Source organism: Cherax quadricarinatus, chromosome 23 (genome assembly GCF_038502225.1).
Source record: "Cherax quadricarinatus isolate ZL_2023a chromosome 23, ASM3850222v1, whole genome shotgun sequence".
NCBI lineage: Eukaryota > Metazoa > Arthropoda > Malacostraca > Decapoda > Parastacidae > Cherax > Cherax quadricarinatus.
Genome location: NC_091314.1, coordinates 16,756,065 through 16,768,371, shown reverse-complemented (window position 1 = coordinate 16,768,371; position 12,307 = coordinate 16,756,065). Strand labels below are relative to the sequence as shown.

General features: G+C 31.4%; 1 protein-coding gene across 5 annotated transcripts in view; it reads right to left on the bottom strand.

Annotated features, from left to right (window-relative positions):
• Positions 1 to 347: 347 nt before the first annotated feature.
• Positions 348 to 12,307, bottom strand: part of LOC128685574 (uncharacterized) — a 172,689-nt gene continuing 160,729 nt past the window's right edge. For 4 of the 5 annotated variants that reach the window (XM_070087982.1, XM_070087984.1, XM_070087983.1 and 1 more), the window contains 2 exons: positions 10,998 to 11,198; positions 348 to 1,993 (listed from right to left, as the gene is read on the bottom strand). In XM_070087982.1, coding sequence (XP_069944083.1) covers positions 1,921 to 1,993; positions 10,998 to 11,198 — 274 coding nt within the window. In that variant the 3' untranslated portion in view covers positions 348 to 1,920. Of the gene's footprint in view, positions 1,994 to 10,997; positions 11,199 to 12,307 lie in introns of those variants that run through there. The other variant, XR_011392358.1, reaches the window with a different exon arrangement.

Sequence of the window (12,307 nt, the reverse complement as noted above, 5' to 3'; positions counted from 1 at the left end):
AAAATTTCTTGGACACTGGAGCACCACTTCAGATTTTGGCCTTGGACCCTGAAGGGGTTAATCCAAAAACACGGTCTAGGTTTTTTTTTTCTCATTACGCACTGCTTGTTGCAGGATTTTTTTGATACTGCACACACTGACCACATAGACCCATTCTTTCATATGTAGGCCTACCAGCTTTCTCTCACTAGATTTGAGGGCGCTAGAATTTAGGCGTACTAGTACGTCAAAAACCCTGGGTCGTAAGCCGTACTAGTACAGCCGAAACCCTGAAAGGGTTCAGGGTAAAAATTAAGTTTTTATATAATAGAGGACTAACGAATAGTGGAATATTAACATATTCAAACTGATGCAATACTGTTTTATTTTCTACCCTAGTTTAACAAGAAATTTAGTCTTTAAAATTCCTTATAACAATTGTACTCTCCAGTGAAGCATGTGGAAAAATAGGACATGGGAAATAGCATTAAAGTAAAATATGCATAATTTATCTTTGAAATTAAAGTTCTGAGCATGTAATTTTTTGTATTATATACAGTTTAAGTGTTGCAAAAAATAATTTGGTATTATACTGCTTGTTCAAAAACAATTCTATAATACAAATATACACATTCAAACTAGATCGCCATGTAACATTAAAAATGAAAGAAAATTAATAAAAAATAAAAAATTAAGTATCAAGTGTTTTTGTAGACCCTGTGAAGAATAACCCCTACTAACGGGGCTAGCCAGAAGTGAGGTAATGTTCAAATTGCTTTGAAACACCTGAACATATGCAGAAAATTAGTGTACTGATAAAATAACAACAACAAAAATAACCACAAAGTTTTCTACGTAAAGTTATATAAAATAATTGCTGAATATGAAAAAACACTGTACATTATGTGCAAAATTCCTAATTCATAAAATTCAAAATTCATGTTTACTGTGCAACTAACAGATGATTTAGCAAGAACATGCAAGTGTACATTTATTACCTTCAGATACATGAAGTAGATGTCTGCACAACTATGTCATATTTATCAACAGCATATTTTGCCAAAAAAAGTTGCATATTCTATATTAACCCGTAAACGGTCCAAACGTATATATACGTTTTTTCAACATTTGAAAGTATGTAAAAAAGTAGATCTTTTTGTTTTTCTACATTTGAAAATGTGTAAAAAAACTTTGATCAACTTTTTTTTTTGTTATATTTGAAAATATGTAAAAAAAACTTAGATCTACTTTTGTAGCACTACACATGTGAACGTAGATCTACTTGGACCGTTTACGGGTTAAATGCACATTTTCCATTTAATTTCATACTCCAGCAATTAAACACTGTTGATATTTTATTAATTCAAATAGTCATGCAGGGTTTCTACTTTTTATTGTATGTGTATCAAAAGGTGCCCAATGTAACTTCAGTTGTTCATCATGAGGGGTATGAATAAATTTGGACACTACTGTACAATGTGATGCCAAAGTCTGAGAATCAGGTGCTTGACCTGTCTGTAAATGACTAGCTCAGCTCAGACCTTGCATTACATTCCTGAACCTCATATGACTAAACAGATTGTCTGCTGTGGTTGTGTTAAAAATCACTCATACTGGGAAGAACAAAAATGCTAACTTAGAGAAACTGAAGATTAGTATTTTTTAAAAAATGACATACAGATTACCTCACTTGACTTAGTATTCACAAGTTAAGACACAATATGAGTCACTTAATAATTTGTATATAGCCATGTGATAACTGGTTATACAAATCTTATAAAAAATGTATTACATTATGTATATTATCTTACTGTATAGAGTTTGTTACTCTATATTGTGAATTGAAAAATAAATGTTATTTTGAAGGAAGTAAGAAGTTTAAAAAAAAAAAAAAAAGGTCGAACAAGTAAAATCTTGCTTTATCCATCTCAGGACAAAATTCTATGGTCTCTTTCTGCGCCGAGTTGATACACCATCCTGGCAGCGGCTTGATAACCATGGTAACACAAACTCCCTAGAGAAGGGAAGGAAAATATTAACTATAGTCATGTCAGCTTTGTAGATGGTGATAAATATCATCATTTCTTTTCAATTTCTCTCTCTTCTGATGCATTTTTGTCTAACTTTTCATGTCCATCATATTTTATAAGATTACATATGGTTCAATGCTTTTTGAACTATTCTGGGCATATGCTGTCATGTCATGAAAACTGTATAATAATAACCACAGCCTTCATTAGACTTTCCTATAGCAATGAATAACCCACACTGGTTAAAACTTTTTTGTAATTGTCATAATGTTGCAATAGTAGAACAGTATAGTACTAGTAGTGGAAGAATATAGTAGTAGTAGTAGTAAAAGAGTATAGTAGTAGTAGTAAAAGAGTATAGTAGTAGTAGTAGTAAAACAGTATAGTAGAAGAGTACTGTAGTAGAAGTAAAACAATATAATAGTAATTGTAAAATAGTACAGCAGCAGTAGTAAAACAGTATAGTAGTAGAAGAGTATAGTAGTAGTAGTACAATATTAGTAGAACTAAAATAGTATAGTAGTATTAGTAGAACAGTATAGTAGTAATAGCAGAACAGAACAGTAGTAGTAAAACAGTATAGTAGTATTAGTAGAACAGTATAGTAGTATTAGCAGAACAGTATAGTAATATTAATAGAACAGTATAGTGGTAGTAGTAAAACAGTATAGTGGTAGTAGTAAAACAGTATAGTGGTAGTAGTAAAACAGTATAGTGGTAGTAGTAAAACAGTATAGTGGTAGTAGTAAAACAGTAGAGTAGTAGTAGTAAAACAGTAGAGTAGTAGTAGTAAAACAGTAGAGTAGTAGTAGTAAAACAGTATAGTAGTAAAACAGTAGAGTAGTAGTAGTAAAACAGTAGAGTAGTAGTAGTAAAACAGTAGAGTAGTAGTAGTAAAACAGTAGAGTAGTAGTAGTAAAACAGTATAGTAGTAAAACAGTAGAGTAGTAGTAGTAAAACAGTATAGTAGTAAAACAGTAGAGTAGTAGTAGTAAAACAGTAGAGTAGTAGTAGTAAAACAGTAGAGTAGTAGTAGTAAAACAGTAGAGTAGTAGTAGTAAAACAGTAGAGTAGTAGTAGTAAAACAGTAGAGTAGTAGTAGTAAAACAGTAGAGTAGTAGTAGTAAAACAGTAGAGTAGTAGTAGTAAAACAGTAGAGTAGTAGTAGTAAAACAGTAGAGTAGTAGTAGTAAAACAGTAGAGTAGTAGTAGTAAAACAGTAGAGTAGTAGTAGTAAAACAGTATAGTGGTAGTAGTAAAACAGTATAGTGGTAGTAGTAAAACAGTAGAGTAGTAGTAGTAAAACAGTAGAGTAGTAGTAGTAAAACAGTATAGTGGTAGTAGTAAAACAGTAGAGTAGTAGTAGTAAAACAGTAGAGTAGTAGTAGTAAAACAGTATAGTGGTAGTAGTAAAACAGTAGAGTAGTAGTAGTAAAACAGTAGAGTAGTAGTAGTAAAACAGTATAGTGGTAGTAGTAAAACAGTAGAGTAGTAGTAGTAAAACAGTAGAGTAGTAGTAGTAAAACAGTAGAGTAGTAGTAGTAAAACAGTATAGTGGTAGTAGTAAAACAGTATAGTGGTAGTAGTAAAATGGTAGAGTAGTAGTAGTAAAACAGTAGAGTAGTAGTAGTAAAACAGTAGAGTAGTAGTAGTAAAACAGTAGAGTAGTAGTAGTAAAACAGTATAGTGGTAGTAGTAAAATGGTAGAGTAGTAGTAGTAAAACAGTATAGTAGTAGTAGTAAAACAGTAGAGTAGTAGTAGTAAAACAGTATAGTGGTAGTAGTAAAATGGTAGAGTAGTAGTAGTAAAACAGTAGAGTAGTAGTAGTAAAACAGTAGAGTAGTAGTAGTAAAACAGTATAGTGGTAGTAGTAAAACAGTAGAGTAGTAGTAGTAGTAAAACAGTAGAGTAGTAGTAGTAAAACAGTATAGTGGTAGTAGTAAAACAGTAGAGTAGTAGTAGTAGTAAAACAGAGTAGTAGTAGTAAAACAGTAGAGTAGTAGTAGTAAAACAGTAGAGTAGTAGTAGTAAAACAGTATAGTGGTAGTAGTAAAACAGTAGAGTAGTAGTAGTAGTAAAACAGTAGAGTAGTAGTAGTAAAACAGTAGAGTAGTAGTAGTAAAACAGTATAGTGGTAGTAGTAAAACAGTAGAGTAGTAGTAGTAAAACAGTAGAGTAGTAGTAGTAAAACAGTATAGTGGTAGTAGTAAAACAGTAGAGTAGTAGTAGTAAAACAGTAGAGTAGTAGTAGTAAAACAGTAGAGTAGTAGTAGTAAAACAGTAGAGTAGTAGTAGTAAAACAGTATAGTGGTAGTAGTAAAATGGTAGAGTAGTAGTAGTAAAACAGTAGAGTAGTAGTAGTAAAACAGTATAGTGGTAGTAGTAAAACAGTAGAGTAGTAGTAGTAAAACAGTAGAGTAGTAGTAGTAAAACAGTATAGTGGTAGTAGTAAAACAGTAGAGTAGTAGTAGTAAAACAGTAGAGTAGTAGTAGTAAAACAGTAGAGTAGTAGTAGTAAAACAGTATAGTAGTAGTAGTAAAACAGTAGAGTAGTAGTAGTAAAACAGTAGAGTAGTAGTAGTAAAACAGTAGAGTAGTAGTAGTAAAACAGTAGAGTAGTAGTAGTAAAACAGTAGAGTAGTAGTAGTAAAACAGTAGGGTAGTAAAACAGTAGAGTAGTAGTAGTAAAACAGTAGAGTAGTAGTAGTAAAACAGTAGAGTAGTAGTAGTAAAACAGTAGAGTAGTAGTAGTAAAACAGTATAGTAGTAGTAGTAGTAAAACAGTAGAGTAGTAGTAGTAGTAAAACAGTATAGTAGTAGTAGTAAAACAGTAGAGTAGTAGTAGTAAAACAGTAGAGTAGTAGTAGTAAAACAGTAGAGTAGTAGTAGTAAAACAGTAGAGTAGTAGTAGTAAAACAGTAGAGTAGTAGCAGTAAAACAGTAGAGTAGTAGTAGTAAAACAGTATAGTAGTAGTAGTAAAACAGTAGAGTAGTAGTAGTAAAACAGTAGAGTAGTAGTAGTAAAACGGTATAGTAGTATTAGTAGAACAGTATAGTAGTATTAGTAGAACAGTATAGTAGTATTAGTAGAACAGTATAGTAGTATTAGTAGAACAGTATAGTAGTATTAGTAGAACAGTATAGTAGTATTAGTAGAACAGTGTAGTAGTAGTAGTAGAACAGTATAGTAGTATTAGTAGAACAGTATAGTAGTAGTAGTAGAACAGTATAGTAGTATTAGAACAGTATAGTAGTATTAGTAGAACAGTGTAGTAGTAGTAGTAGAACAGTATAGTAGTATTAGAACAGTATAGTAGTATTAGTAGAACAGTATAGTAGTAGTAGTAGAACAGTATAGTAGTATTAGTAGAACAGTATAGTAGTATTAGTAGAACAGTGTAGTAGTAGTAGTAGAACAGTATAGTAGTATTAGTAGAACAGTATAGTAGTAGTAGTAGAACAGTATAGTAGTATTAGTAGAACAGTATAGTAGTAGTAGTATTAGTAGAACAGTATAGTAGTATTAGTAGAACAGTATAGTAGTAGTAGTAGTAGTATTAGTAGAACAGTATAGTAGTAGTAGTAGTAGTATTAGTAGAACAGTATAGTAGTATTAGTAGAACAGTATAGTAGTATTAGTAGAACAGTATAGTAGTATTAGTAGAACAGTATAGTAGTAGTAGTAGTAGTATTAGTAGAACAGTATAGTAGTATTAGTAGAACAGTATAGTAGTAGTAGTAGTATTAGTAGAACAGTATAGTAGTAGTAGTAGTAGTATTAGTAGAACAGTATAGTAGTATTAGAACAGTATAGTAGTATTAGTAGAACAGTATAGTATTAGTAGAACAGTACAGTATTATTAGTAGAACAGTATAGTAGTATTAGTAGAACAGTATAGTAGTATTAGTAGAACAGTATAGTATTAGTAGAACAGTACAGTAGTATTAGTAGAACAGTATAGTAGTATTAGTAGAACAGTATAGTAGTATTAGTAGAACAGTATAGTAGTAGTAGTAGAACAGTATAGTAGTAGTAGTAGAACAGTATAGTAGTATTAGAACAGTATAGTAGTATTAGTAGAACAGTATAGTAGTATTAGTAGAACAGTATAGTAGTATTAGAACAGTATAGTAGTATTAGTAGAACAGTATAGTAGTATTAGTAGAACAGTATAGTAGTATTAGTAGAACAGTATAGTAGTATTAGAACAGTATAGTAGTATTAGTAGAACAGTATAGTAGTATTAGTAGAACAGTATAGTAGTATTAGTAGAACAGTATAGTAGTATTAGAACAGTATAGTAGTATTAGTAGAACAGTATAGTAGTATTAGAACAGTATAGTAGTATTAGTAGAACAGTATAGTAGTATTAGTAGAACAGTATAGTAGTATTAGAACAGTATAGTAGTATTAGTAGAACAGTATAGTAGTATTAGTAGAACAGTATAGTAGTATTAGTAGAACAGTATAGTAGTATTAGAACAGTATAGTAGTATTAGTAGAACAGTATAGTAGTATTAGTAGAACAGTATAGTAGTATTAGTAGAACAGTATAGTAGTAGTAGTAGAACAGTATAGTAGTATTAGAACAGTATAGTAGTATTAGTAGAACAGTATAGTAGTATTAGTAGAACAGTATAGTAGTATTAGAACAGTATAGTAGTATTAGTAGAACAGTATAGTAGTATTAGTAGAACAGTATAGTAGTATTAGTAGAACAGTATAGTAGTATTAGTAGAACAGTATAGTAGTATTAGAACAGTATAGTAGTATTAGTAGAACAGTATAGTATTAGTAGAACAGTACAGTAGTATTAGTAGAACAGTATAGTAGTATTAGTAGAACAGTACAGTAGTATTAGTAGAACAGTATAGTAGTATTAGTAGAACAGTATAGTAGTATTAGTAGAACAGTATAGTAGTATTAGTAGAACAGTATAGTAGTAGTAGTAGTAGTATTAGTAGAACAGTATAGTAGTATTAGCAGAATAGTATAGTAGTAGTAGAACAGTATAGTAGTACAGTGGACCCCCGCCTAACGATATTATTTCAATCCAGAAGTCTGTTTGGGTGCTGTTATAGACCGAATTTGTTCCCATAAGAAATATTGTGAATTAGATTAGTCCGTTTCACACCCCCAAAAATACACCTACAAAAGCACCTACAAAAATACACTTACATAATTGGTCGAGTTGGGAGCTGATCGTTAGGCGGGGGTCCACTGTAGTAGTATTAGTAGAACAGTATAGTAGTAGTAGTAGTAGATCAGTATAGTAGTAGTAGTATTAGTAGAACAGTATAGTAGTAGTAGTATTAGTAGAACAGTATAGTAGTAGTAGTATTATTAGAACAGTATAGTAGTATTAGAACAGTATAGTAGTAGTAGTATTAGTAGAACAGTATAGTAGTAGTATTAGTAGAACAGTATAGTAGTAGTAGTATTAGTAGAACAGTATAGTAGTAGTAGTATTAGTAGAACAGTATAGTAGTAGTATTAGTAGAACAGTATAGTAGTAGTAGTATTAGTAGAACAGTATAGTAGTAGTATTAGTAGAACAGTATAGTAGTAGTAGTATTAGTAGAACAGTATAGTAGTAGTAGTATTATTAGAACAGTATAGTAGTAGTAGTATTATTAGAACAGTATAGTAGTAGTAGTATTATTAGAACAGTATAGTAGTAGTAGTATTAGTAGAACAGTATAGTAGTAGTAGTATTAGTAGAACAGTATAGTAGTAGTAGTAGTATTAGTAGAACAGTATAGTAGTAGAACAGTATAGTAGTAGTAGTATTAGTAGAACAGTATAGTAGTAGTAGTATTAGTAGAACAGTATAGTAGTAGTAGTATTAGTAGAACAGTATAGTAGTAGAACAGTATAGTAGTAGTAGTATTAGTAGAACAGTATAGTAGTAGTAGTATTAGTAGAACAGTATAGTAGTAGTATTAGTTGAACAGTATAGCAGTAGTAGTATTAGTAGAACAGTATAGTAGTAGTATTAGTTGAACAGTATAGTAGTAGTAGTATTAGTAGAACAGTATAGTAGTAGTAGTAGAACAGCATAATAGTAGTAGTAGAACAGTATAGTAGTATTAGTAGAACAGTATAGTAGTATTAGTAGAACAGTATACTAGTAGTAGTATTAGTAGAACAGTATAGTAGTATTAGTAGAACAGTATAGTAGTAGTAGTATTAGTAGAACAGTATAGTAGTATTAGTAGAACAGTATAGTAGTATTAGTAGAACAGTATAGTAGTAGTAGTATTAGTAGAACAGTATAGTAGTATTAGTAGAACAGTATAGTAGTAGTAGTATTAGTAGAACAGTATAGTAGTAGTAGTATTAGTAGAACAGTATAGTAGTAGTAGTATTAGTAGAACAGTATAGCAGTAGTAGTATTAGTAGAACAGTATAGTAGTAGTATTAGAACAGTATACTAGTAGTAGTATTAGTAGAACAGTATAGTAGTATTAGTAGAACAGTATAGTAGTAGTAGTATTAGTAGAACAGTATACTAGTAGTAGTATTAGTAGAACAGTATACTAGTAGTAGTATTAGTAGAACAGTATAGTAGTATTAGTAGAACAGTATAGCACTAGTATTAGTAGAACAGTATACTAGTAGTAGTATTAGTAGAACAGTATACTAGTAGTAGTATTAGTAGAACAGTATAGTAGTAGTAGTATTAGTAGAACAGTATAGAACTAGTATTAGTAGAACAGTATAGTAGTAGTAGTATTAGTAGAACAGTATAGTAGTAGTAGTATTAGTAGAACAGTATAGTAGTAGTATTAGTAGAACAGTATAGTAGTAGTATTAGTAGAACAGTATAGTAGTAGTAGTATTAGTAGAACAGTATAGTAGTAGTAGTATTAGTAGAACAGTATAGTAGTAGTATTAGTAGAACAGTATAGTAGTAGTAGTATTAGTAGAACAGTATAGTAGTAGTATTAGTAGAACAGTATAGTAGTAGTAGTATTAGTAGAACAGTATAGTAGTAGTAGTATTAGTAGAACAGTATAGTAGTAGTATTAGTAGAACAGTATAGTAGTAGTAGTATTAGTAGAACAGTATAGTAGTAGTATTAGTAGAACAGTATAGTAGTAGTAGTATTAGTAGAACAGTATAGTAGTAGTATTAGTAGAACAGTATAGTAGTAGTAGTATTAGTAGAACAGTATAGTAGTAGTAGTATTAGTAGAACAGTTTAGTAGTAGTAGAACAGTATAGTAGTAGTAGAACAGTATTGTAGAATAGTATAGTAGTAGTAGAACAGTATTGTAGTAGAACAGTATTGTAGTAGTAGAACAGTATTGTAGTAGTAGAACAGTATAGTAGTAGAACAGTATTGTAGTAGTAGAACAGTATTGTAGTAGTAGAACAGTATTGTAGTAGTAGAACAGTATTGTAGTACTAGAACAGTAGTAGTAGAACAGTATAGTAGTAGTAGAACAGTATAGTAGTAGTAGAACAGTATTGTAGTAGTAGAACAGTAGTAGTAGAACAGTATAGTAGTAGTAGAACAGTATTGTAGTAGAATAGTATAGTAGTAGTAGAACAGTATATTAGTAGTATAACAGTTTAGTAGTAGTTGAATAGTATATTAGAACAGTATACCAGTAGTAGAGGAGTATAGTAGAAGTAGAACATTATACTAGTAGTAGAGGAGTATAGTAGAAGTAGAACATTATAGCAGTAGTAGAACAGTATAGTAGTACAGGTCGGGTGCCATCACTAATCCAGTTCAATCATTAATCTGGCACTAATTTCAGCTAGCATAATTTCAAATTTCATTATACTGACTCAGAAATTGTGCAGATGGTTGTAAATCGACAGCAGCAAGCCAGTGGAGGAGAAAGAAGTGATGAAAATGAGGAACACGTAGCAGACTCTATTGATAGGTTAATTATGTGTATTCTAACCTAACCGCTCTGTAATCCGGCACACTCACTAATCCGGCACACTACAGGTCCCAATGATGCCGGATTAGTGATGGCCAACCTATAGTAGAACAGTATAGCAGCAGAACAGTATAGTAGTAGTAGAACAGTACAGCAGTAATAATAGAACAGTATAGTAGTACTAGAAGAACAGTATGGTAGTAGTAGTAGAACAGTATGGTACTTGTAGTAGCATAGTAGTAGTTAGGTCACTGTGTTTATTTTAGTCACTGCACAACAATTCCTGATCCTAAATGTATCTAGTTACTGCAATGAAAAAAAAAAAAAAAAAAAAAGAGTTGATTATGAAATACATAATTTACTAATCCTGAAGATTATAAGTGCCAACTGAGAGATAATAAATGACAATTCAGAATTAAGTTTTCTTGAGTATTTCATAGTTCTAGGTTTCTGTGAATTTTGAAGAATAAGTGAGATAACTTGCCAAAAAAATAAAAAAATTGCTGAAAATGTAAATTCCCATATATATTGAATACTGTATACAGTATACATATTCTGGATGCTCCTACAATATCTCCAAAGCTATCACTCTGAGGAAAATAAGATTATACAGCCTCTCCTAACTTAGCAATGTACTCATTTACCGACGACTCAGACTTACGACAGGCTCTATGACCAGTATGCATACCTAAATAATGCAAATTAAAGCTGATTTCCTCAATTTTGTTTATTACAATATACAGTACAATGCTGTATAAACAGTTAAAAATATACCAGAAATGTTATAAATGTTGCAAAGGTAACATTAAAACAATATCAAAGACGGTTGACACAAACCCACTACCATTATAGTATGCTCCTCACTTACCAATGAATTCATTTACTGATGTCGTGTTAGGAACGGAACTCCATCATTAAGTGAGGAGTGGCTGTATTTAATCTTAAAAAAAAAAAAAGTGGGTAACTTCACAAAAAACCTAAGTATAGACAAGCCTGTTAAGCCAGAAAGTAATAGGCAATTTTGCTGAAGTTTTATATTTACTATCCCGTATATGAATTAAAACTGCAATGCCACACAAAATTACTCACTGAGGAGGTATCCTGGCCATGGGTTGACCAAAGGCACATACAGGGAGACAGTCATCAACATGTAAGTAAACAGCTGATTCAGGATTTGGCCATAACGAATGGTACCCAGATACCTCTGGTTCACATGGATTTTGTCTACCTTCATACCGTTCCCTTAGACGCTCATAATGACGTTGTTCTCTCATCCTCTGTAAATCCCACCTGTATCAAAGTAAATTATAAAATACAGTAGAACTCATGTAACCACTGATTCGGTATCCACAGATTCAGTCATCTATGGTTTACTGTGGCTCAAAAATACCTCTTAATTTTACATAATAATGACCCCAGAGCACAAAAGTAGAGAAGCTGGCAGTTCTTCAAAGCCTAAGAGAAGCTGTGAAATGATTCCCATCAGTGAAAAAGTGATAATTCTCTACTAACTGTGCATAATTTATCAATTAAACTTTATAATAGGTATGTATAGGACTTATATATAGAGTTTGCTACTATCCGTAGTTGCGGTATCCACGGCAGGTCCATGGAACTTATCCCCTGTGGATATGGAGGTCCTACTGTATTATGCATATGCTCATAAATAAAGTAATTGAACAAATTTTGTGTTTCTGTATAGACACTGTGTAGAGAAGCAGGAATTTAAGTCCTCAAAAAAGAAACTCTTTCATAAATGTGCTGAAAGTCTTGGGCATAAGTGGTAGAGGACCAATAATCATCGAACACCTATTCTCTATCTGAGCAAACAGAATATACAGTGGACCCCCGCCTTACGATATTATTTCATCCCAGAAGTATGTTCAGGTGCCATTACTGAACGAATTTGTTCCCATAAGGAATATTGTGAATTAGATTAGTCCATTTCAGACCCCCAAACATACACGTACAAACGCACTTACATAATTGGTCGCACTGGGAGCTGATCGTAAAGCGGGGGTCCACTGTATATGGGATAAAGGACAAAAGCTGAATTTCCTAACTTGGAGAACAAGTAGGAAAGGAAATTCCAGTACAATATAGTACTAAAATAACTTAAATATTTTAGAGACTAAATATTTTTTTCTAATTTTTAACAAATTATGGGAGAAAGGGGTTACAATATTAAATCATGCAATAACAGGAGATGAAATTAGGAACACTTTTTAGAGAATAGTATAACTGAATGTAAGAGAGGTATAATATTAAGAGGAAATTGTAAATATGGCCCCTGGAAGAATTATTTACTGAAGGAATTCATATAATGAATGATATCCCTAAGATAAACAGGCTTGCTTGACATGACTTTTATTTTACCTCAATGACTATCTCCCACCAAA